The 23,928-nt window shown below is 55.5% G+C and overlaps 1 protein-coding gene and 1 long non-coding RNA gene across 4 annotated transcripts; one reads left to right on the top strand and one right to left on the bottom strand.

Annotated features, from left to right (window-relative positions):
* The first annotated feature begins 5,660 nt into the window (after positions 1–5,660).
* On the top strand, positions 5,661–23,631 carry POLD2 (DNA polymerase delta 2, accessory subunit). Of its 3 annotated transcripts, none has more exons than XM_039524210.1 (11): positions 5,661–5,711; positions 9,559–9,822; positions 16,268–16,389; positions 18,234–18,357; positions 18,732–18,846; positions 20,252–20,450; positions 21,493–21,573; positions 21,668–21,825; positions 22,108–22,235; positions 22,712–22,813; positions 23,370–23,631. In XM_039524210.1, exons 2-11 carry the CDS (start codon positions 9,603–9,605, stop codon positions 23,525–23,527), a joined length of 1,407 nt encoding a protein of 468 aa, XP_039380144.1. In that variant the 5' UTR covers positions 5,661–5,711; positions 9,559–9,602; the 3' UTR covers positions 23,528–23,631. The 3 variants fall into 3 exon arrangements, with proteins under 3 accessions (XP_039380144.1, XP_039380143.1, XP_039380142.1); XM_039524209.1 differs by lacking the exon at positions 5,661–5,711 and adding an exon at positions 7,904–8,040; XM_039524208.1 differs by lacking the exon at positions 5,661–5,711 and adding an exon at positions 8,920–9,058.
* LOC120397768 lies at positions 13,395–16,604 on the bottom strand. Its single transcript, XR_005593985.1, has 3 exons — positions 16,102–16,604; positions 14,439–14,708; positions 13,395–14,202 (listed from the first exon to the last, which is right to left on the bottom strand). It is a non-coding gene; the product is annotated as an uncharacterized LOC120397768 (long non-coding RNA).
* Positions 23,632–23,928: the final 297 nt, after the last annotated feature.

Consider the following 23,928-nt stretch of genomic DNA (forward strand, 5'->3'; position numbering starts at 1 on the left):
AACACTCCTGCTAATACAGCCCAGAAGGATGTTCGCTTTTCTGGCAACAGTGTTACACTGTTGACTCATATTTAGCTTGTGATCTACTATGACCCCAGTCCTGAAGTATAGTCCTGAAGTACGGCTCTCTGTCTAGTCCTAGTCCTGCCTTGCCTAGTCCTGAAATATGGCAGTGTTGTGTGTTTGTACAGCACCTGGCACAATGCAAATAATCAATAATAGTCTGGTTCTCCCGTGGAACCTTTTTAAAGATAGGCACGCTCGCTCCCCTGCTGCTGGCCAGTATAGTATTAGCCACTCAACCTCTGCATTTGTCAACCTCTTCAGAGCGCTTCAACCCCAATACCCAGGGGGGTCTCCTGGCACACTGCAGAATCGGGGCCTGTGGGGGGGCGGGGCTCCCTGCTGCGGCACCTACTGCTGGTCTCTCAGGGAATTAGCTCGTCCAGCCTCCGGAGCACCCTCTGCAGGCCAGTGTCCCGCTGCTGCTGGCCCCCATGTCCCTCCCAGGACCCCTTGTCTTTGGGGTGCTGCCCCCTGGCAATATTCCCACAGTCTCAGGGTCTCCCCACCCAAGGGAACCCCCAAACCTCTATCCCCACCTTGCCTCAGTCATGGGCTACTGCTAGTAACCATCTAGCCCCCACTCACTGGGGCAGACTGAAGTGCAAAAGCCACTCATCATAGGCAAGGGGCAGGGGCGACTCCAGGCACTAGCACGCCAAGCACGTGCCTGGGGCAGCAAACCACGGGGGGCGCTCTGCCGGTCGCCGCGATGGCAGCAGGCAGGCTGCCTTCGGCGGCATGCCTGCGGAGGGTCCGCTGGTCCCGCGGCTTCGGCGGACCTCCCGCAGGCATGCCGCGGAATCCGCGGGACCGTGGACCTCCCGCAGGCAAGCCGCCGAAGGCAGCCTGCCTGCCATGCTTGGGGCGACAAAATACCTAGAGCCGCCCCTGGCAAGGGGGGTTTGGACCTGCTGCCTCTGCCTACTCATAGGCTGCCTCCTGCAACCCCAGTACCTAATGGGTCTTCCACTAGGCCACAGCCTGGGGGGTGTCCAGGCCAGAGCTCCCCAGCTCCCTTGGCCTTCCCCCAGCCCTGCTCCACTCCAGGTACCTTCTCAGCTCCCAGCAGACAGGTCCATCTCCCTCTCAAAGCTAGAGAGAGGCTCTCTCTGGCTTCTGGCCCCAGCCCTCGTATAGGGCCAGCTTTAGCTGCTTCCCCAACCAGCTTAGTAGCTGCTTTCTCCCAGCCACAGCCCTCCTCAGGGCTGCTTTCAACTCCTTCAGGGCAGGAGCGGGGTAACCACCCCACTACAAGGCCTTAACGAGCCCCAACTGGCCCTGGGGACCAGTGACTGATAAGTGTGTGAAGAGTTCAAATTATTCCATCTATCCAGCCTTGATGGGCAGGCCTTTAAATTATGAGTTTGTTCCCACACCTTCCTCGCTGCTAGTGCCTCATGTTTACTACCCCAAAAGAGAAGCTCTGGAGTAGGTATTCTCCCCTGTAGCCTCAGTGGCAAAGACTGATGCAAAGGAATAGATTCATTTCTCTGCAATGTCATTATCCTCCTTAATTGCTCCCTTTAGCCTTGGCAACCCGGCAGTCCCACCAATCCTCCCGCAATCTTCCTGCTTTGAGAATCTCTTGTCATGTGTGGGGATGCCTTTGACTGCTTTCTATCGGCTTCAATGGGTCAATTGGTTTTCGGGAAGATACCTGTTTGCCTCAGCTCCCCTTTTGAACCTTGAAATGTACCCACACTGGTTGATTTCTTGCTTTCCTGTATGCTTGTTTAGAAATACACTGTCCTGGCTGTTTTAGTAGCCTCGGTGCTGAATCAAAGCATTTCATAGATTCATAGACTTTAATGTCACAAGGGACCATCATGATCATCTAGTCTTTCATTTCCTTGCTTCCGGATTTAGGGTCTTTGGGGCGAGCATCCTCAGTTTGGCTTGGTTTTTTAATCTTCCTTTTAAAATGTAGTGCCAGCTGCTGGGGTTTGATACGGTTCCTCCCCTGAAGATGTTGCACTTAATATGTTGTGACCAACATTACTTAGTGGTTCGGCTACAGTTACCACATCAACCAACTCCTGTAGGTTACTTAGGAATGAGCCAAGAACGAGCAGAGCGTCTCCTCTCCTGTGCTCTAAAATTAGCTGTTCCAAGAAGCAGCCATTTAAGGTGTCAACAAAGTTGTTTCTCTTTCCCTTGCCCCACTTTGACCAGCTGGTACATGGCTCGTTGGCCATCGAGCTGACGGAAGGTACTGGGGGAATCCAGAGACCAGCCAGGCTCAGGTAGAAGGTCTTTTTCCAAGTCAGCCACAAACGCTGCAGAGGCAGGGTTCTTTAAAAATAACCCCTTTGCCAGGGTTACTTACTACAGCAGGAGTGGCCATGAATGTGCATCTTTCCTCACTAGTCATCGGGACCATAGAGACCTAGATCAAGAGCTAACCACCCAACTAGACTGAGAACTCCACCCAGGCCTCCTCCCAGGCCTGGCTAACACTATGGCCTGTCACCCTGCTCTGGGGTTTGCACAGGAGCTTGCTGCCCTGCTGGATGACTAGGGAGGAAAGCACTAGTGGAGGCAGAACTGCGCACTGTGACCCTTTGTTGGTCCATTGGTCTGGAGTCGTTTGGCAGTAGGATAAGACTCTGGGGCGCATTTGAGTGCGGAGGGTATCAGCAAGGAAGCAAGCTGAGCCTGCAGGCCCCTCTCCCCTGGTGGGCACCTCAACACTAATGCAGGGGACCCCACCAGCTCCAGATGGGACGGGAGTCCAGCAGCGAGCTTGTCAGGAGGTAGCTGAGTCAGGATTCATAGGGACCATTGTGATTATCTAGTTCCCATCGTTGTTCCCCATGTAGGTACTGACAGACTGGGATCAAGTCACCCCTCGACCTTCTGTTTGTTAAGCTAAATAGATGTGTTATATCCTTGGGGGCAGCAGCTTTAGGAAGAAATCACTGGAGACACAGAGAGCTGTGAACCTTGGAGCAGCTTTTATTGCTACACACAGAACTAACCAACAGCTAGCCAAAACAGGCTGGGCTATCCCCTAATAATACGACTCAGTTGCCATAGCAACACAAGATTCTATTACCATGACAACCAAATACACAACATATTCCTCCCCCCTTAATAAGAAGGTCCCCAAAATAAAACAAATACTAACTAGAGAAGGAGGGTAGACTGCCTCCATTCCCGGCTAAACCCCGGGGATTATTTTGCCCCATAACCGTGGGTTCGCCCTAGCTAAAGATCCAGCCGACGAGGAGGCCTTCTGTCTCTAGGTGAATTACGGCAGACTTCTGGTGTTGTTGCACCCGAGAGTGTCTTGGGCGTGGGCCTGACAATGGGCTCAGGGTTCGTAGGGCGAAGGGGTGAGAATGAGGTATCAGCTTGTGCCGGGCAGAGAGGTATCTCTGCCGCTGGCAGTAATGGAGGGGAAAAGTCAGGAACAGGTGACTCTTGATTCAGTGTCTCACTGGAGGTGGTGAAGTCAGGCAACTCAACTGACGATGTATCCTGAGGACTGGCATGACCTGGCAGCAGCTGATCTACATGTCGCCACCAGATGAGATCTTCTGCAGTCCGGACTGTGTAGGAAACAGGTCCTGTTTGAGCAATGACAGTGGCAGGGACCCATTTAGCTCCAGAAGTATAATTCCAAGCCAAAACCGGCTGTCCCGGGCTAAAGGTCCAGTCTTTTTCTCTGGGTGCACGCCTGATGACTTGATCTTGCTGCTGACGTTGCACAATTTGTTGGGGTTCAGAAGGTTTCAGCTGATCAAAGCAAGTGCGCAGTTGTTGTCCCATCATTAGAAAGGCCGGGGATGCCTTGGTCGTAGCATGAGGTGTGTTTCTGTAGGATAGTAAGAAGGTGTCCAGACGCTTTTGAATGAATAATTGTCCCCTTGCCGATTTCAAGGCTTGTTTCATTGTCTGCACAAATCTTTCAACTAATCCATTAGTGGATGGATGATATGGTGCTGAGGTGATGTGGTGTATCCCATTTGCCTTCATAAACTTTTGAAACTCCTGAGAGACAAACTGCGGTCCGTTGTCACTCACAAGTTGTTCTGGCAGACCGAAACGACTAAAGAGTCCTCGTAGTTTTTGGATAGTACTCTCTGCAGTAGTGGGCTGCAGTATAGATACTTCTGGCCATCTAGAATGGGCATCTACCACCACCAAGAACATGCTTCCTTCAAGGGGGCCAGCGTAGTCAATGTGAATACGTTGCCAAGGCTTTGCAGGCCAGTCCCATGGATGTAGGGGTGCCCACTGAGGTGCATTCCTCACACCCTGACATGACATAACAAGCTCTTGCCTTCTCTTCAATAGCACTGTTTTTGTTGCTTTAAGTGGAAGATGCTGTAGCTTTTCTTTATACACAGTCTCTGAGACCAGCGAATTGGCTGCACCGGTATCCAGTTCCATGCGTATAGGTTTGCCGTCCAACAACGGGGTTACCCAGTATTCATGTGAGCCCACTGCCAAAGACAAAACGTGGAGTGGCTCTTCTTCTTGTGAGGAGGTATCCCCTTGGTCATCCTGGGTCTGCTCTAGGGTATGCAGATTTCCCTTTTTGGTCGGCCAGACCACAGGCCTTTTTTTTTTTTTTGTTTACAGGCACACTCAATGTGTCCCTTTTTGCCACAGTATCGACACACTAGGTCCTTACACCAGCATTCTGATGCACGATGACCTGGCTTACCACAGCGGTAACATTCCTGACTCCCCACAGTTTTGTGGGTAGGTTCTTGTGACACCTTATGCACCCCAGAGGATGCATTGATGGATTGTGCCTCCTTTGTAGCCAGTTCCATGGAGACAGCAATATCAATGGCCTTCTGTAAGGGAAGCTGAGCTTCTGTCAATAGGCACTTTCGTATAGCTTCACTGTGCAGGCCACACACTAACCTGTCTCGTAGGGCTTCATTTAATATCTCCTTAAATTCACAGTGTTCTGCCAGCTTTCTCAAAGTTGCTACAAATTGTCCAACTGTTTCATCTCCTTTCTGGTCTCTTTTGTGGAACCTATATCTTTCAGCAAATACCAGTGGTTTGGGATTAAAATGGGATCCCAGGATTTCCACAATGTCACTGTAAGATTTGGTCTCTGGCTTAACAGGGTGTAGTAAGCTGCGTGGCAGGGAGTAGGTCTTAGCCCCTACAACACTTAAGAATATTGGCACCTTCTTTGCTTCTGTAATGTCATTTGCAATAACAAAAAGCTCAAAACGCTCAGTATATACATGCCATTGCACTATAGTCTCCTCAAAAGGTTCCAGTAGCCCTGTAAGTGTAGCCATAGTTTTAGTTTCAGTTTCACAGTCAGTGCAAACAAGCCAGTTTTCACCCCCTTCCAGCAGCAAACAAGGTTTGTTTGTTTGTTTTTGTACCTTAACTTCTACTTCCTTCTGTTGCTGGGGCAGCAGAGATCCCATCCTCATTGCCACGTTGTTATATCCTTGGGGGCAGCAGCTTTAGGAAGAAATCACTGGAGACACAGAGAGCTGTAAACCTTGGAGCAGCCATTTATTGCTACACACAGAACTAACCAACAGCCAGCCAAATGTGGGCTATCCCCTAATAAGCCGACTCAGTTGCCATAGCAACACAAGATTCTATTACCATGACAACCAAATACACAACAAGATGGAGCTCCTGGAGTCTCTCAAGATAAGGCAGGTTTGCTAAGGCCATGTCTACACTACAGACCGTTCAGAGGCACCGTAAGGTCTCACTCTATGCCAGCGGGAAAGAGCACTCCTGTCTACGTAATTAAACCACCCCCAACGAATGGCGGTAGCTGTATCACTGGGAGAGAGACTCCCACTGGCACAGGGCTGTCCACACTGGCACTTTTGTGGGTGAAATACACCCCTGACCGACAAACGTTTTACTGACAAAAGTGCCAGTGTAGACAAAGCCTGATCCTTTCATCATTCTCGTGGCTCTTCTCTGACCCCTCCCCAATTTAACAACATCCTTCTTGTATTCAGGCCGCACCAGCTTACAGCCTCTGCTGCTCTGGGCAGCTCAGGGTCTCTCTGGGGGAAATGCACAAGCCAGAACATCCTAGCAGTGGTGCTGTGCTGCCCAGAGGTCTTTGACCCTCTGCTAGAGCTGGGGGTGGGGAGGCTACTAGCCCTGTGGCCTTCGAACCGGTGGGGTGTGTCCGTGCTAAGCCCCGAGTCACTCTTGTCTCTTGCGCTAACATTCCTCTGCCTTCCCATGTGCTGGGGCCTGAGCTCCCTATTGCCATGAGCCCTTTGAGCTGTCTTAGGGGCCAGCAGATACAGCGCCTTGGGCTGTCTCTGTACAGGGGAAGGCATCCCCTGAGACAGCACAGAGCAGAGTGGGGGCAGCAAGCGAGGATCTTCACACCTCACCTTTGTTGCTGCTCCTCACCGTGGGCAGGAAATTCATGTTTCTTGTCAGCCCTCCATTAGACAGGAAGTGGCTGAGAGCAGCTGTGAACTGGAGCGCTATGTCCCTGGCCTGCACTGGAGATTCGCTCCCCCGCTGCACCCCCCAAACCCAGTTCAGCAATGCTAAGAAGCCCAGGGAGGCATATTTCCTTGCCCCACTGTGCTGCCTATTTAACCTCTGTATGCCTCCCAAGGACTGGCCAGGATTCCTCCCTGCTCTGTCCTCGCTGCAGCACAACCGTGTTGGTGTCACCAGCCCACATCACAACCGACAAGCTGAGTTGCCTCGCAAAGCAAGTAGACTCACAATAGGTGGTGGGTGTTTGTGTGCACCAGTGCATCCTGGGATGGATCCAGTCCCCTAGCGTCTCAGTGAAGGAGTGAGTATATGGAGGGGACATACGAAGCAGTACCAGCAGCGTGGGCTGTCCCAGGCAGGAGGGCTGACTGGCCAAATTGGACAGGCACCACTGTGTATAGGGGCCCCTTGAAGAAGGAGAATTTATTGATTTCACAGGCTCAGGCAGAAATTGCACCACATCCATCTCCAACTCGATTCGGCTCAGTCACTGAAAGCCCCTTTGGGTGGGTGCAGAACTAAGTCAATTTAGCAGCTGGTTTAGTTCCACTGGTGCCATTTCTGCGGGGACCCTTCTTACCCATCTCTCTGCTTGTGCACAGATCTCAAATCCTCTGGCACACGAGTGTTTGGCATGTAGAGTCTCTAGGTGGACCCGGCCCAGGAATGTTCTGTCATGAGACCCTCATGCCGGCACCTCACCCACCTCCCTGTGCGTACCCCACCTCTGACTTCAGTTGTTAATGAAGTGTATTAGCGCTTTGTGCTGGTTGCTTCATGCCAGAGCTTGTCAATTCGCCAGGGCATCTGAATAGGCTAAAGCAGACCAAGGCGGGTGGGGAGGGACACAACTGTGATCTGAATTTTACAGCGGGGGAACTGAGGTACAGGGGGATTAAGACCCAGATCCTCAAAGATATTTCGGGGCGTAAGTCCCATTGGTTTCATGTGCATGTGTCCCAGGCTGGCACAGGGACCCGGTTCTGCATGCTTTTGCTTGACGGCGTAGACCTCTTGCTGTGCCTGGGTAACCAATTTGGCTAGTCAGCTCTCCTCCAGCCTACTGCTTCGTATGTCCCCTCCATACACTCACTCCTTCACTGAGATGCTAGGGGACTGGATCCATCCCAGGATGCACTGGTGCACACAAACACCCACCACCTATTGTGAGCCTACTTGCTTTGCGAGGCAACTCAGCTTGTCGGTTGTGATGTGGGCTGGTGACACCAACATGGTTGTGCTGCAGCGAGGACAGAGCAGGGAGGAATCCTTGGGAGGCATACAGAGGTTAAATAGGCAGCACAGTGGGGCAAGGAAATATGCCTCCCTGGGCTTCTTAGCATTGCTGAACTGGGTTTGGGGGGTGCAGCGGGGGGAGCGAATCTCCAGTGCAGGCCAGGGACATAGCGCTCCAGTTCACAGCTGCTCTCAGCCACTTCCTGTCTAATGGAGGGCTGACAAGAAACATGAATTTCCTGCCCACGGTGAGGAGCAGCAACAAAGGTGAGGTGTGAAGATCCTCGCTTGCTGCCCCCACTCTGCTCTGTGCTGTCTCAGGGGATGCCTTCCCCTGTACAGAGACAGCCTAAGGCGCTGTATCTGCTGGCCCCTAAGACAGCTCAAAGGGCTCATGGCAACAGGGAGCTCAGGCCCCAGCACATGGGAAGGCAGAGGAATGTTAGCGCAAGAGACAAGAGTGACTCGGGGCTTAGCACGGACACACCCCACCGGTTCGAAGGCCACAGGGCTAGTAGCCTCCCCACCCCCAGCTCTAGCAGAGGGTCAAATACCTCTGGGCAGCACAGCACCACTGCTAGGATGTTCTGGCTTGTGCATTTCCCCCAGAGAGACCCTGAGCTGCCCAGAGCAGCAGAGGCTGTAAGCTGGTGCGGCCTGAATACAAGAGGGATGTTGTTAAATTGGGGAGGGGTCAGAGAAGAGCCACGAGAATGATGAACAGATCAGGCTTTGTCTACACTGCGACTTGGCAGAGCCATGGGCGGGGGAGTAACCCTCCCACGGAGCTTGGGGCACGTCCCAGCCAGGGGCCCCACTGGGCAGCCGGTGCACTTGGCCGGTGGAGGGGGGGATCCTAGGAGCCAAGCTGGGACACGCCTGGGAGCCGCCTCTCTGTGGGGTGCGGGGGGGCATGTCTCGGGGGGGGGGGGGGCACGATGCTTATCTGGCGAGGGCCTGTCTAGCACCCCGGGCCCTGCCCGCCCAGGGAGCGAGACCAAACTCATCTCGGAGCCCCGCCCCCACAGGAGCCCCACCCCTAGAGGCGCGGCCGGTTTCCCGGGAGACGCCAAGCTCCCTTGGCTACGTCAGTTCCGCCTGGCCCTTCTGCTTCCGGGTTGCGGCGTTGGCGCCTTTTCCATCTCGGGAGGCGCTGCCGCTTGCCGGGTGCTGACCGTGACCTCTGACCTCCTTAGTCCTGACCCCTGACCCCGTCCACCCCTGGCGCTGGTAGCCCGGGACTGAGGGTCCCCGGCAGAGCGGGGGGAGGGGCTGCCCCTGGCAGGTTCGTCAGCGCCCTAGAAACCTGCGTCTGCTCCCCATGTACTGGGGGGGCCACCCGGGGAGCGGGGGTTGTGGGGGGGAGGGAACGTGTCACCCCCGGGGCTGGACTGGGGGGGGGCACGGGTCACCGCAGGGCTTGGGGTGTGGGGGACTGGAGTTTGGGGGGCCACGTGTCACCCCAGGAGGTGCGTTGTGGGGATGCTGGAGCTTGTGGGGGGCATGTGTAACCCCAAGGGTTGGGGAGCAGGGGATGGTGAATTTGCGGTGAGTATGTGTCACCCCGTAAAGTGGGGGATGGTGGGATCGGGGAGGGGCATATGTCACTCCAAGTTTGAAGAATGGCGGATGTCAGGGGCATGCATGTCACTCCAGCGGTTGGGAAGCAGGGGATGTTGGGGGTGGGGGGAGTACATGTCATCCTAGGAGCTGTGGAGTGGGTTTGTGGGATCAGGGACAGGGAGTGAGTGAAGCTGTTCGTAACAGGACTTGTCATCTTCCTAGGTGGAGAGTTGTTGGCCCCGCCAGGAGCCCCTTGATTGCCGGCCATGTTCTCAGAACAGGCAGCTCGCACCGCCCAGGGCCTGCTGGCGCCACCATCAGCAGAGGCCTCCACGTTTGCCAGAGTGCCCATCTCCACATACACTAACTGCTCCCAGCACTTCAGGCTTGGGGAGCGCAGCTTTAATCGCCAGTATGCGCACATCTACGCCACTCGCCTTATTCAGATGAGACCCCTATTGCTGGAGAGAGCCCGGCAGAAATGGGGTGAGTTCGTTTCCACAAAATACCTTTGTCTGGTTAACGAGGTGACGGTAACATCCTAGGTAAGGAGAAAATTCCCAGAATGGTGTCTAGCTGCCTGTCCTTAGCATATGCGCAACATGCCTCAGGTGGCACATGGCCAGGATTCATCACTGAATTTGGTCTGCTGGTTGAATCATTAGCTTCCCCGGCTTGGGCCGGGTACTGATGGGGAGTGTGATGTGAACGTTGATCCATGCCCCTCGCTGCCTGCCCTGAAACCTGCCTTTGGACCACAGCTGAAACTGAATCCCAGTGTCATACCCCACTTGCTAGGCGGTGGGGGAAATTGTTGTTTGCTGGGAAGCCGTGTGCTGTCTCTCTGTATTTTGAAGAACACAGAGAGCTGTTTCTAAGCAAAACAAAATTCCAAGCAGTTGAACCATGAGGAAGTTTTGGCATGTCCTAGAAAATGCTTTGTTTGCCCTGAATTCCAGCCCTGATCCTGTCAGGTTAGGGACTCGCTCCAAAGGCTTAGGATGTCTAGCACATCAGCTCAGTGGGAAGACATTGCCAAGCAGTGATTCTGGACTGGAAACACCTTCGCTCGGCCCGCTAAAAAGGAGGCGTGTGTTCCTGAAACAAAAGTTACATTCGGGTAGCATTAAGAGTCTAAGATGGGCACTCGGTAGCCAGGAAAGATTGTTATGCAGTATGTTTCCAGCAGAGTGCTGGGTGTGTGAGCAAGAGACCCCGTGGGCTTGGTGATTGCAGGTTCAAGTGGTCATTTCCTTGCTCCTGTGGGCTGCATTGCTGTTTACTGATGGAATTACTGTACCTGAATTAGTTTCCTTTCGAACATGTAACTGCTGTAGAGTGTCAGAAGTCAGCCCTAAACTGATGTGCAATAGCATAACTGGCAGGTACCCTCCTTATTGCGCTGTATGATGCAAGCGCCTGCAGATGCCAGAACTCGCTGGCTAAAGATAAATAACTGGCTCCTTTTTGGAAGACACTGGCCAATGTGTGACTCCCCCATAACTAGGAGAACATGATTAATGATTGTTATAGAACTTCATGCCATCTGGCCAGGTCAGCTTCTTGGTTTGCTTTTGAATTCCTTCTGTAGGGGGGTTTAAATCTTTTTTACGGGGCCCTGTGCTGTGCTGCCATACAAGCCCCCTCCCAGAGTTGTGCCCACCTTTGAAGGTGTTGCACTATTGCCCACTCTCTCAATGTTATTGTGCACCTTGCAGTATTTAGTGTTTTCCTTGAAGCCCCAGCTCCTGGAGGCAGGTGATTATGTGAGAATCCCAGCTTTCATTTAAAAGAAAAACAAAAATGGTTGCAGAGAAAAGCTTGACATGTGACTGCTAAAAGCTCCAAACAAAGGGTCAAGGAAACAGCCCAGATTGTTTTTCAAAAAGTCTCATGATTTTGAGGTGGGAGGGCTGGTTCATGATTTTTGCTCTCTTGGAATTGGTGATGCTGTATTATTTGCTACAAAATAACCCAAGGCATTTGGCTTGTGATACTGGTAGACAGGGGGAGATGATGTTTGCTAGATGTTAAAGGTCACGTTCAGAAGACAAAGGAATAGCCGGGGAATTCATACAAAGTGCTTCAGTGTCCTGTAACGGTGTTGAAATTGCTGGCTCTGGGGTATGATGATAGAGTGGAGTGTTTTATTGCTAGGCTGCTGATGGTCTGAGTCCAGCCCAGGCATGAGCTGTTTCTATCAGGTAGCTTTTCGTTGGCCTGGGTTAAATGAGTTGATTATCTCAGGACGCTCACTAGTGGGCAAGTGTCTCCATCAGAGCAGCCCTTCCCCAGTGGTCACTCATGGAGGCCCCTGGTTGGCAGCCAGGTCGAGGGTGGAGGATGAAATCTCCTGTTATCCCCAATAGCCTGTGATGGGACACTAGATGGGGCAGGCTCTGAGTTACTACAGAGAATTCTTCCCCAGGTGTCTGGCTGGTGGGTCTTGCCCACATGCTCAGGGTCGAACTGATCTCCATATTTGGGGCTGGGAAGGAATTTCCCCCCAGGTCAGATTGTCAGAGACTGTGGCGGGAGGTTGCCTTCCTCTGCAGCATGGGGTACAAGTCACTTGCAGGCTTAAACTAGTGGAAATAGTGGATTCTCTGTAACTTGAAATCATGATTTGAGGACATCAGTAACTCAGCCAGAGGTTAGGGGGCTTTTTCAAGAGTGGGTGGGTGTGGTTCTGTAGCCTGCGATGTCAGACTAGATCATAATGGTCCCTTCTGACATTAAAGTCTATGAATCTATGAGTTACCTCTGTGAAGTGGTGGGTCCCTCTAAGTGTGCTGGTCAGGGCCAGTTTGGGGCAGGAAGCCTGTCCTGCGCTCTGTGCTGTACCTGCCCTGCATGGGGATAGGCATGGCTTGACTCTCCTGGCCTGCCTCTCCAGCCCCTGGCACTAGCAGTGTATTCAAACTCTCACATAAACAGCAGAAGTGGCATCTCCCAGCAAAGTGCAAACTAACACTGGGGAGCAGTGTCCTTCCATCCTTGTTAGTTAGAATTCTTGCGGGACCTAGGGCTGTGGCTAGGCTGCCCCAAGTCCCTCCCATACAAGAATAGCTGTCCTGGTATAAGCACCTTTATGCCAATGTAACTGCATCCACACTAGTGGAGGCTGTACCAGTGTAGCTATCCCGGGGTAGTTAAAGTACTGCAGTGTTTGTGTGTCGGCAGGATTCGAGAGAGACTAACAAAAGCAAAGCTGCAGGCAGTCTCTCCAAACCACTTCCCCTCTCAGCTAATCAGTTTCCACTTGGTTGATATGTCCAGGCTCATAAGCGTTCTCATTTTGCAGTTGTCTGTACCCTCCTGTGGCAGGCACAGCCTTCATTCTAATGTGAAATGAGCTGAGAGAACCTTCCTAGCAGGAAAAGAACAAAGGCCGCCTCCTCCCCAGGCTTTCTTCACTCATCAGGCACAACCACCTCCTCCTCCCTACATGCACGCACCCTTTGGTGGGTTCCCTTTGAAAATAAAAGGGTTAATGCCAAGAGTGGGGGAATCCCTGTGGGAGGCAGCAGCAGCCAGCCAGGACTAATAACTGGTAGCACCTAGGCCAGTCTTAGACCATGTGCTCGGCCCCGAATAAACACAGACTAAAAAGACAAGCTCTTGCCCTAAACAGCTGCAGTCTAAGACCAGACACAGCAGGTGATACAGTCAGACTGGGGAGCCCAAGAAAACAGGGAGACAATCCAGTATAAAAGTAGGTTTAGGGGTTTATCTCCCAGGGCTTATCTACACTTGGAAATGTACTGAAATAGCTAATCACGAAACCCACGAAAGCTCATGCTCCAATACACCTGTTAGTTTTAAAGGTGCCACAAGACTCTCTGTTGCTTTTTACAGATCCAGACTAACACGGCTACCCCTCTGATACTAATCAGGAATAATCATTCTGGAATGACTCCCCATGTGGGCCCGCTTATTCCAGAATGCGAGTGCCTTCCTTCAGTTTAGCTTCCAGAATGGATTCTGTTTTGGAAGGGGGTGAAGTTAAACGGGGGAAAAGGCACTTGTGTTCTGGATTGTGTCCCCCAACCCCCACGTAAGGAGTTATAAACAAGCCCATCCTTCATCTCCATGTTCGCCAGCCTCAGCCTTAATCAGCTCATGAAACCCTGACAGCTCCCAGCCTGAGAGTCTGGGTGCAGCTAGACTAATGTTTAACCTTTCTGTAGTGCCTTGTGTCTGAGACTCTTGCAGTGTGTTCCCCTACAGATGCCCTTGAGCCCCTCCCTCACTTCCTTGGGGAAGAACAGAGGCCGGATGCAAAGGGAAATGACCCAGAATCAGCCTCCGAGTCTAGATTAGCTGAGCCTGTCGTGGAATTTCTATTTCAACATTTGTCTTGGAGCCTGAGGAATTTTTTTTTTTTTAACTATCCTGTTTAGGCTGTGCAGGAACTAATGGAGTTGAAGTGCAGTCACAGTGCTGAGCCCTGCTCTCGGGGAACAGCCAGAACTGTTGTGGCTGATCAGAGCTCTGCAGCCCAGGGAGGGCAAGGCCCCATGGGAAGGACTGACCGTCCTTGTCCTGCTTCCTGGAGTGGTCTTGTAAATCTCTGGCTTGAATGCTGTGTGCATGTGCGTGCGTGCGCTGCCATGCTGAGCCCTGAGCAGAGTTCCGTGCTGGATGGAGGAATCGCCGGATGAGGTTCTCTGGCCTGGTCAATACAGGAGGCCACTCTAGATGATTGTAATGGTCTCTTCTGGCCTTGAAACCTATGAATGTGTCCTGATTGATGAGAGTTCTCCCTTTCCCTGGTGGGCAGGGGGGTGCTGGGTTTCCAGGCTGGCTGTGGCATGCTGGCTGGGGTGTCGATCTACAGGTGAAGCAGAGTTCTGGTTACTTGCACTGAAATAAGAAAGCAAAGGTCATTTGGGGGACTAGTGATGCCAGTGGCCCTCTAGCTATGATTTCTGACCTTCCCATTGTCACCTATGCTGGTCAAACAGCCCGGTATGTCGGTCAGCAGAGTGGAAAGAGAGCAGGCAGTTTGATCTGTGTGCCCCTGGGATGGACTCAGCTCTCAATGTATAAATGACACTTGAAAGGGAAACGTTAGGGGAATCAGTTCTTCCTTTACTTACCTGCCGAAAGCACAATCCAGATGTCAGTGGCATCGCCGGTACTGACAGCCGCGTTTCCCTAGACGGCTGTGGTTAATGATATCGTTGAACGTTGTGAGGGAAGTGTAGAATCCTGAACTCGGGTCTTGGCTGGCAAGTGGAAGGGGACCAGAATTTCCAGGGTCTTGTGTTGAATCCCCAGACTGAAGTCCTAAGTATAGCTGTACTGGGTCAAAGCAATGGTCCATCTAGCCCCGTATCCTGTCTTCAGACAGCTGCCGGTGCCAGGTGCTTCAGAGGGAATGAACAGAACAGGGGAATTTATTGAGTGATCTGACCCCTGTCGTCCAGTCCCAGCTTCTGGCAGTCAGAGGTTTCGGGACACCAGAGCATGGGATTGCATCCCTGACCATCATGGCTAATAGCCATTGATGGACCTATCCTCCAGGAACTTGTCTACTTCTTTTCTGAACCCTGTTATACTTTTGGCCTTCACAATATCTTCCGGCCACGAGCTCCACAGGTTGCCCGTGTGTTGTGTGAAGCAATACTTCCTTCTGTCTGCCCAGCAGCCCCTCTTGTTGGATGGTCACTAATCCCGACCGCTCACCTTAATAACTGGCATGTCCCACTGCTGGCCGAATCCAGCTGCCAGCACCAGGCTCTGCCTTCCCACAAGTGTGGGCTGGAGAATTGAATGCCAGCTGCTCTGGCATCTGTGCAGTTTCCTTGGCTGCACTAGAGGGCGTCATCCCCTTTTGTTTCAGCACAGAGCCAGAGAATTCGTATTTTAAAGGCTAGGAGGACCCACTGTGATCATCTAGTCTGGCCTCTCCCCCAGGCAGGAGTATATCCCCTGGGGATTCCAGCACCCAGCCCAGGAACAGGTGGTGCAGCTAGAGAGTATTACTGGAAGGATTTAATGACTCCAAGGGCCGAGTATTCCCACAGCCCTAGGGGAGGCATTCCAGTGAGTAATTGCCCTCCCCTGAAAACGCACAGCAGTGTAGCGATTGCACTCAGGGTGGGAGCATATGGCTCGGACTTGGGAGCTGTTTCCTGTTGTGCATTAGGAGAACAGGCTCCTTCTGCCCCTTGCCCCAAGGAGCACAGGCTGGAGGTGATCACAGGGTAATGGCCACAGATAAAGACCTCCTGGGACATCCCAGCTCCCGAGGGCCCTGTGGAGGGCTTAGCTGGGACACGACCTTACCCTTGCTGGTTTCTCTGAACTAGAGATGTGGGTTCTGTGTCACGGGCTGGGTGTCCTGCCTGCTGCACTGACATCCTGGCGTGGGGCCGCAGGGACCCATGGGCTTGGGCTCTGTCTCCCCGGACGGTGTTGATACTTTTGGTGATGGTGCAGAGAACTGGGATGAGTCAAAGGCAAGACGGTGACTGGGCACTGGGAGAGCCGTTATTCCTGGGCCACTGGGCCTCTTCGGGGATCTAGAGTTAGTGTTAGCTGTTCGGGGGGCTGAGGGGTTCCTTTCCCAGACACAGAAGAGACAGTTCTTGCTCCCTCAAACCCACTGCCCCACGCAGGTTTGCTGTCTACAGTGCATTCAGGTCTAGGCCCCTGCGGCAGCTTCCCTGAGGGACTTGCCCCGTAGAACAGAGCCTGGCACTCACCAGTTACCAGTCCTACCGTTTCGCCCAGTCCCACGCCCTTTCACATGCCTACCTCCATTTTCTCCCTTAGCGTTTATGCCCTTCAGATATTTCTCAACCGTCCCTTTAGATGTCCCATAGCCGTGTTGTGTGACTCCTCTCCAGGGTGGCTGTGAGCCTGGCCAGTCCCTCAGGCAGTCGAAATGTCCGGAGAGGCTGAGTTGTGCTTCTCTCTGCAGGCAGCGGCATAGCCGTGAGGAAGCTGTGTGAGCTGCAGACCGCAGAGAAATGCTGCATAGTGGGAACTCTCTTCAAGTCCATGCAGCTGCAGCCCTCCATCCTCCGGGAGATCAGCGAGGAGGTAATGACGGTGGGAGGGGCTCAGAGCCTGGCAAGGGAATCCATGAGCAGTCAGGCTGGGTGACCCCTTTCATCTGCTGCCTGCTCTCAGTGCAGGGGCCCACACCGGGGCAGACCACAATGAACTCCGAGCTGTCCTGTCCCAGAGAGTCAGTTTCCCCAGCTGTACATTTGGCTCGAGGGGGAGAGAGACTCGTTAAAACAGGCGGCTGGGACTGTCCAAGCACAAACCCTGCTGGAGGGATATGGGCAGGGATAGCTCCTGGAACCGCTTCCACCTCTGTTTTTTGAAATGACACCATCCCTTTGCAAATGCTTCCTAGCGTTGCTGTGACTACTGGGTTTGCTGTATCTCTGCCCCCTTAGTGGTGTTTCTGAGTGCAGCTCCTTGGGCCTTTACTTCTCCTGCGGTGAAATCCTGCCTTTCTCCCACGCTTGGCCTGGGCCCTGGGCTGCAGCGCCCTGGGAACCAACCTATGACCCAGCAGGGCCGACTGGGTTTGGCACCTGCAGTTTGTCCCTTTGGGGGGCTTGTGGCCAGTGGCTTCAGTGACCCTAAGCAGCTTCCCTAAACGAAGAGTGTTTTGTTTAACCGTAGGCACAAAGCAGTGCAGAGAAATGCGTATTAAAATGACAAAGGATCTGTTTATCCATTTATCTCGCATAAAGTCCTAGGCAGGCCTGTCTGACTCCAGACTGCTGCCCCGTGGCTGTCAGCCTGTAGCTCTTAACTCTCTGTCAGCTTCCCCCTCCCTCTAACTCTGGTTGGGAGCGATCTTTGTTCCTCTGTGTTGACAAGCTTGGACTCCACTCCTAACCCATTCCTTCCTTGACAGATTACTCCGACTCGCTCAGCAGGGGGCTGGAGGTAGAAACACCCAAAGTTACTCATCCTGGCTGTCCATCAGTCGCCTGTCTGCAAACAGCCTCTTTGGCAAATGTGCTTCCAGCACTACTCAGGCTTGGCATGTCCATCCTTCCGTAGATGGAGATAGAGAGGCAGACGGGCCAAATTTGACTGGCGTTCTGTGGGGCGGTGGGGGCAGGTGGATGCAGTAGACCTGCATGGCACTGACACTCGATGCCCCAGGTCGCAGTGCCCAGAGAGGGGACCAATCACAGCCCCAAAAGACGGGAGCTGTTGCTGCAAGGCAAGTGTGGGGTGGACTCGTCACGGAATTGATTCATGTTCACCATTACTGTGGACACCATAACCTCTGTGCCAAAATCGTAGCCTTATTCACAGACAGCCCCAGGCAGCTCCGAATCCCTCACCGTCACATCCAAACGACTTGGCCAGGGCTCAGCCACTGGGAAGAGGAAGATCTTTGCTAAGGAATAAAGCTTGCAGCCTTTCTGCCAACTCTAGGCAAACAGAGCAGTGCTCTCCCCTGTGTAATGATTGCAAAGACATATTCTAAGGCTGTCAGCGGAAGGCTTTCTGGCAGACGGTACCACCAGGATGAGTAACATCCTCCTTGGGTAGGTCTCCAAGTTATTGTTTGCATGTCCTCTGCACCAGAAAACTGTGCGGAGAAAACATGTGTCAATGATAATTTGCACCTGGGTAGCAAAGACTGTTTTGCCGAGACCCTGGAAAGTTCCTGCAGCTCCAGCAAAACAGGGTTAGTGGCTCGGTACCAAAGCTTTGCCTTTCGCGAAGAGCGTGGCTTTAAAAAACAGGCCACTGCGCTTGAGTTGCTGGGGCCCATGTTTCATGTGCAGGAGCCTCCATTCGCTCCTGGACCCTGCTCATGCGTCTGCTCTGCTTGATGGCGGGGGAGCCTTTGGGGCCGTTCACGCTCTGTTCCTAGAGCGTGCCAATGGCCTGGCTTGTCTCCACAGCACAACCTGCTGCCGCAGCCTTCCCGCACCAAATACATCCACCAGTCGGACGAGCTGATCCTGGAGGATGAGCTGCAGCGGATCAAGCTGGAGGGAGCTGTTGACATTCAGAAGCTGGTGACAGGTATGGCGCGCCGGAGCTGCCACAGTCCCATGCAGCCAGCCGGGCTGGGGTGCCAATGCACTGAGACCAAACAGCTCCTGGCCCCCCTGTGTCAGGCTGTAGGCCCTTCCCTCCTCGAGACCAGACGGGTGTGTGCCAAGTACTAAATGCCCTGGCAACATCAGCAGAGCTCCCTGTCCGTGGCAGGGGTGGGAGGAGTGGAGGGGGGTAGCTCACTTGGATCCAGGATGGGCTCTTCTCCCTTCCTGGCATCCTGAGTGACGAGAGCAGAGCCCTCGGTGGAGCGCAGCGGGTACTGTGCGTGGCCCTGGCTTCCCGCAGGCAGGCTGGGATGGACCTGCCTAATGCTGCTTCTCCCTCGTGCTGCCGCTCAGGGACCATCCTCGCCGTCTACGGCTCGGAGAGAGAGGACGGCAGGTTCGTGGTGGAAGATCACTGCTTTGCCGACCTGCCCCGGCAGCTGCCACGGAGAGGGCCCAGCACCGACAGGTGAGGCAGCCTCCTTCGAGGCACCCTGTCAGCAGTGTGAACATGGAGCAGTGCCAGCCATGAAGGGGTGGCTCTGGCCTGACTCCCCTTCTCTGTAGTGCAGGGGTGGCAGTAGGTACCAGGCCTCTAAGCCAGGGGTGGTGAAGCAGCTGAGGGTGCCCATTGCACAGGGCTTTGCAGAGGCTCTTCCATCCCATCCCTCTGCGCCCGGCCTGCCATGCCTGTTCCCTGTGTCGGGACGGGAAGGCCCAGGCAGGGAGGGGCAACATGGCCTGAAGTCCATTGCTGCCTCGTCTCCCAGTGCAGAGTGGTGCTTCCCCCTCCCTGCGAATGGCTGATGGAGTTGGGGCTCCGATCCCCTTCCCCAGGTGCCCACTGCTGATGCCAGCACTACCGTCACCTGCTGCCCTGTGACAGGGGTGTCACGGAGTCCCCGGGCGATGCTCTGGAACTGCTCCCTACGAAGTCAGTCAAGACTCTGGTGAAGTCTCCTCTCTGAGAGCAGACTGTCTTCAGGGCAAGCAGCTCACACGGCTTCACCTTCCTGGGTCTGACCTTGGAGCATTCAGCATCCTCTGCCCCGCCCTGCGCTTCCCACAGCAAGTCTGCCCTGGCGGGGTTCTGGGGAAGCCAGAGGGTCCTGCACACCCCCCCACTTTGCAGTCAGACGTGACTCTCAGCCAGCCAGTAAAACAGAGGTTTATTAGATGACAGGAACACGTCTAAACCAGAGCTTGTAGGTACAGAGAACAGGACCCCTCAGTCGGGTCCATTCTGGGGAGCAGTGAGCCAGACACCCACGTCTGCCCTCACTCCATGTCCCCAGCCAGCTTCAAACTGCCTCCCTCTCCAACCCCTCCTACTCTGGTCTTTGTCTCTTTCCTGGGCCAGGAGGTCACCTGATTCCTTTGTTCTCCAACACCTTTAGCTATCACCTTGCGGTGGGGGGAGGGCCCAGGCCATCAGTTGCCAGGAGACAGAGTGTCGGCCACTTATGTATGTACACTGGCCCTTTGCTCTGCAACAATTACACCCCCTTATCCCACCACCTAGAGACTTAAGAAATGCATTGGGGAAACTGAGGCACCCCTACGTTATTCAGAGGAAACATTAAGAGCAGTCCCAGTTCGTCACAAGGGGACGGTCCCAGACACCCTGCAAGGGTCGGCACCGCCAGCGTTCAAACCCTGCAGCGTCGCTGGTGCCTTCCAGCTCTCAGGCCTTTGCTGGGTCTGCTTGGCCTGAAATTGGCCTTGAACTCTGCAGCTTCATCTCCCTTGTGTGCTCTCCTGCTTGGTAACGATGGCCTGGCTACCATGGCGAGGCACTGTACATGCCTAGGTAACACGCCCACTGCCCAGGTGTGCCGGACGGCAGGGCACCCACCTGTTGCTTTGGGCCACAGGTTTGTCTTGCTGGTGTCAGGCCTGGGCCTCGGCGGCGGGAGCGGTGAGAGTTTCCTGGGCATGCAGCTGCTGGTGGACGTGGTGACGGGGCAGTTGGGGGCTGAGGGCGAGCAGAGCTGCGCGGCGCAGATCTCCCGGGTCATTCTGGCAGGCAACCTGCTCAGCCAGAACACGCAGAACAAAGACACCATCAACAAGGTGAGGGCCCCCAGGGCGCCCCGTCAGCCTGCTGGCACCAGCTGGCAGCCCCAGTGCCGGGGGCAGGTGGATGCTACCTATGATGCACTGGTTGCGTGGGTCAGTGGAGGCTTCTCGGTCCAGTGCTTTTCCCCAGCACTGAATGCATCTGTCTGCTCCGAGTGGTACTTGCATGGGCAGGGGAAGCGGGCCCTGGGCTGGGCACAGGCCTTCATGCTGGATCTCTGGAACGTTCCCAGGTTCCAGGTGAACTAGCAGAGGGACTCACTGGAGATGCCCCATGGGATCTGGGTGCTGGGAGAGGCTGGCAGGGCCATGCCCTTGACTTGGGGCAGAGGAGTTAGCTAGGGAGCTGCCTGGGCTGACAAGGGACTCCGGGAGAGAGGCGGCTCCTCGCGGCCAGCCCCAGGAAGCTACGCATGCCGGGCACCGCTAGTCGCTGCCAGCTGCCTTTCCCTCCCTGTGGTGCCGGTGACCTGTTGGGTGGGCAAACAGCCCTGAGGGTGGGTTAGAAACGGGCTAGCGAAGGGAGGGGCCGCCCATGGGGAGCTGTGCTGGGGTCTTCATGGTCCCCTCTGCCCAGTAAGGATGTGGGGGGAAGGGGTACCCTCCAGTGGGGTCAAATGGCCAGCGTCCGAGAGCCCAGCCCTAGCCAGCAGAGGAGGCAGTGCTGGCAGGTGGCCTGCAGCGGGGAGGGGTCTGAGCAGCCGTACGGTGGGCGAGTGCTGCCCCCCTTGTACAGCCAGGGGCTCCTGGGGGACAGAGCATCACCAGAGCGCAGCCACCTTCTGGGCCCGCAGTGGGAATCATACCAGGGCAAGGGGGAGCTGGCACTTGGCTCCGCTTCCGTACCCATGTAGCTGCCACATGGGCTGGGGCTCATTCTGTTGTGGCCGCCCAGCCTGTCCTGGCGCGTGCTCGCCTGGGGCATGGCTGGGAGGACTCCTGCTTCCCGCGGGGGGCTCAGCAGGTACTATGTTGGCCCCAGAGGCTGGTATGAGGCGGCTGCTCCTCTGATGCTTCTCCGGACTTGTTCTTGCAGGCAAAGTACCTGACCAAGAAGACCCAGGCTGCCAGCGTTGAGGCGGTGAAGATGCTGGACGAGATCCTGCTGCAGCTCAGTGTGAGGGGGCCGGGGATCGCTGCTCCTGGAGGGTGGGGGCAGCTGGCAGGTTTGCGCAGGAGCCTGGCTCTGATTGCCCCTTGTTTGCTTGCAGGCCTCTGTGCCAGTGGACGTGATGCCCGGCGAGTTTGACCCCACTAACTACACGCTGCCCCAGCAGCCACTACATCACTGTATGTTCCCCCTGGCGGGCGCCTACTCCACACTGCAGCTGGTCACCAACCCCTACCAGGCCGACATCGACGGGGTCCGGTAAAGCCCTTTCCTTGGCACCAGGGGCGGCATGGCAAACAGACGGGCAGCGCTTTGTGCCCCCACTGCTGGGTCCATGCTGATGCCAGAGGGAAGCCAGGGAAAACCCCACCCCTCCACCTGCTGGGCAGCACAGGCGGAGCTGGCAGTGGCTTAGCAAAAGGTCTGGGGCGTGGTGGGCAGTGGTGTGGGGCCCTGAGCTGGCACACTCAGGGCTGGGCAGTGGGGGCGGCACGGGGAACAACTCAGCCTCCAAGCAGCCTGCCTCCCGTTGCTCTCCAGGTTTCTGGGCACGTCTGGCCAGAACGTCAATGACATCTTCAAATACAGCAGCATGGAGGACTACCTGGAGATCCTGGAGTGGACACTGCATGTTGGGCATCTCAGCCCCACGGCCCCAGACACCCTTGGTAAGGGGCTGGGCAGGGACCCCCACAGTGGGCCTGGGCGGGCAGGAGGGAGGTCTGAGCGTGTGAGCTGAGATGGCGCTGAGGGGAGTGGATCTGGAGGCGGTGCTCACACCTACCCCAGGCTGGCAACGGGTGGCCAAGAGCTGCCGTGCAGCAGGGGCAGGTGTCCGGGAGGGCACTAGTGGGCCTGGACTCTGAGCATCAGGTCCCAGCCCTGCTGGCTCTGAGAACGACAGCAGAACAAACCTGAGGGTGTGGAGGGGTCTGGCCTAGGGGGTCCCCGAGGAAGCACAACACCCTGTTTCTCTGCATCGCCCCTGGAGCTGGGAGTTGGCCAGAGGCCACTGGCATTGGTGGGCAGGCGGCCGTCCTGCCATTTGGTATGGTGCTCCTGTGGGTGGAGGAGTTGCTGATTTCTAGCTACGCCCTTGGGGCTTGGAGCCGGGCGCCCCTTAACAGCCTGCATCGCCTTCCAGGCTGCTACCCTTTCTACAAGACCGACCCCTTCATCTTCACCGATTGCCCTCACGTCTACTTCTGCGGGAACGCGCCACGCTTCCAATCCAAGGAGCTCACAGGTGAGGGGCCCAGAGGCCTGCTGGTGGGGGTCTGCTCCGCATACCTCGCCACGACAGTGCCGGGAGGGAAAGGAGGCCCCAGCAGTCGGATCCTCAGTGTCCTTGGAGAATGTGGGGTCCTGCCGCTCTGGTGTTGAGATGGTTGCCATACGTGTTGCTGCTGGATGGATGTGCACCAGTGCATGCTGGGAAGAGCCAGCCAGCTGTCCCCTCAGCAGGGGCAGCATCCAGGGGCGGCACATGGGCAGCGCATGTGGGAGGAGGTTGGGTTGGGTACGTGGCCCACTCCCATAGAGTCAGGAGCTGGGCCTCTGTGCTGGTCACGAGCAGCATGAACCACAGTTGGAGGTGACCCTGTGGCTAAACAGATTCTGGCCCAGATAGCAGGACAGCTGCTGACCCCTCACCAGCCCCCGCAGGGTTGGAGAGGGACAGAGCTCCCGGCCTAGCAGTGGGGTCCGGGTGCACGAGCGATGCAGTGTGTGGGAAATGTGGCGGCTCCATGGCCGGGGTTGAGCCGGGGGCCCAGCTCAGCCCCCCTCTGTTTGCCTTGCAGGGGTGGATGGGCAGCAGGTGCTGCTGGTGACCATTCCCGACTTCAGTGCCACCCAGACAGCCTGCCTCATCAACCTGCGCAACCTGACCTGCCAGCCAATCAGCTTCTCCGGCTTCAGCGCCGACGAGGATGAGGGCGAGATGGAGATCAGCCACTGAGCCAGGGCGGGGCAGAGCCGGGCTGCCCACTGGAGGGCCGGGGGAGGCTCCAGCCTGCTCCCAACAGGGCACAAATGGACCCAAATAAAAATACCTCTCCCCTCCCTCTGCCTGCGGCTGCGGTGTTCTGGCGCTGGGGTGGCCAAGGGGGTGGGCCTGCCGGAGGGGCCTCTGCAGACTGCCCAGTTCTGGGGGGCTGTGTGCACCCGCCTCCAGCTCGCCCACCAATCTGCGGGGATGGAGGTGCCTGCACTGGCCTGGGAAGGGTGGGGAGCTGGTTCTGCTACATCCGCCCAAGAGTACACTGCTGCCACCGGCCGACTCTGGGCCTGGCGAGGGGCGGTGGAGTCCCTCCCTCCCCAGGAAGCTGTGGCTGGGCCTGGCCTGGCTGAGTGACCAGC

The sequence above is a fragment of the Mauremys reevesii genome, linkage group 2 (assembly GCF_016161935.1).
Source record: "Mauremys reevesii isolate NIE-2019 linkage group 2, ASM1616193v1, whole genome shotgun sequence".
In the NCBI taxonomy this organism is placed as follows: domain Eukaryota; kingdom Metazoa; phylum Chordata; order Testudines; family Geoemydidae; genus Mauremys; species Mauremys reevesii.

What these genes read in the sequence shown, in the direction of transcription:
- POLD2 (XM_039524210.1), top strand. Translation starts at nt 9,603, where the DNA reads ATGTTCTCAGAACAGGCAGCTCGCACCGCCCAGGGCCTGCTGGCGCCA. An exon ending in GAGAGCCCGGCAGAAATGGG is followed by an intron (nt 9,823 to 16,267) that starts GTGAGTTCGTTT and finishes TTCTCTCTGCAG; the next exon opens with GCAGCGGCATAGCCGTGAGG. An exon ending in ACAAAGACACCATCAACAAG is followed by an intron (nt 20,451 to 21,492) that starts GTGAGGGCCCCC and finishes TTGTTCTTGCAG; the next exon opens with GCAAAGTACCTGACCAAGAA.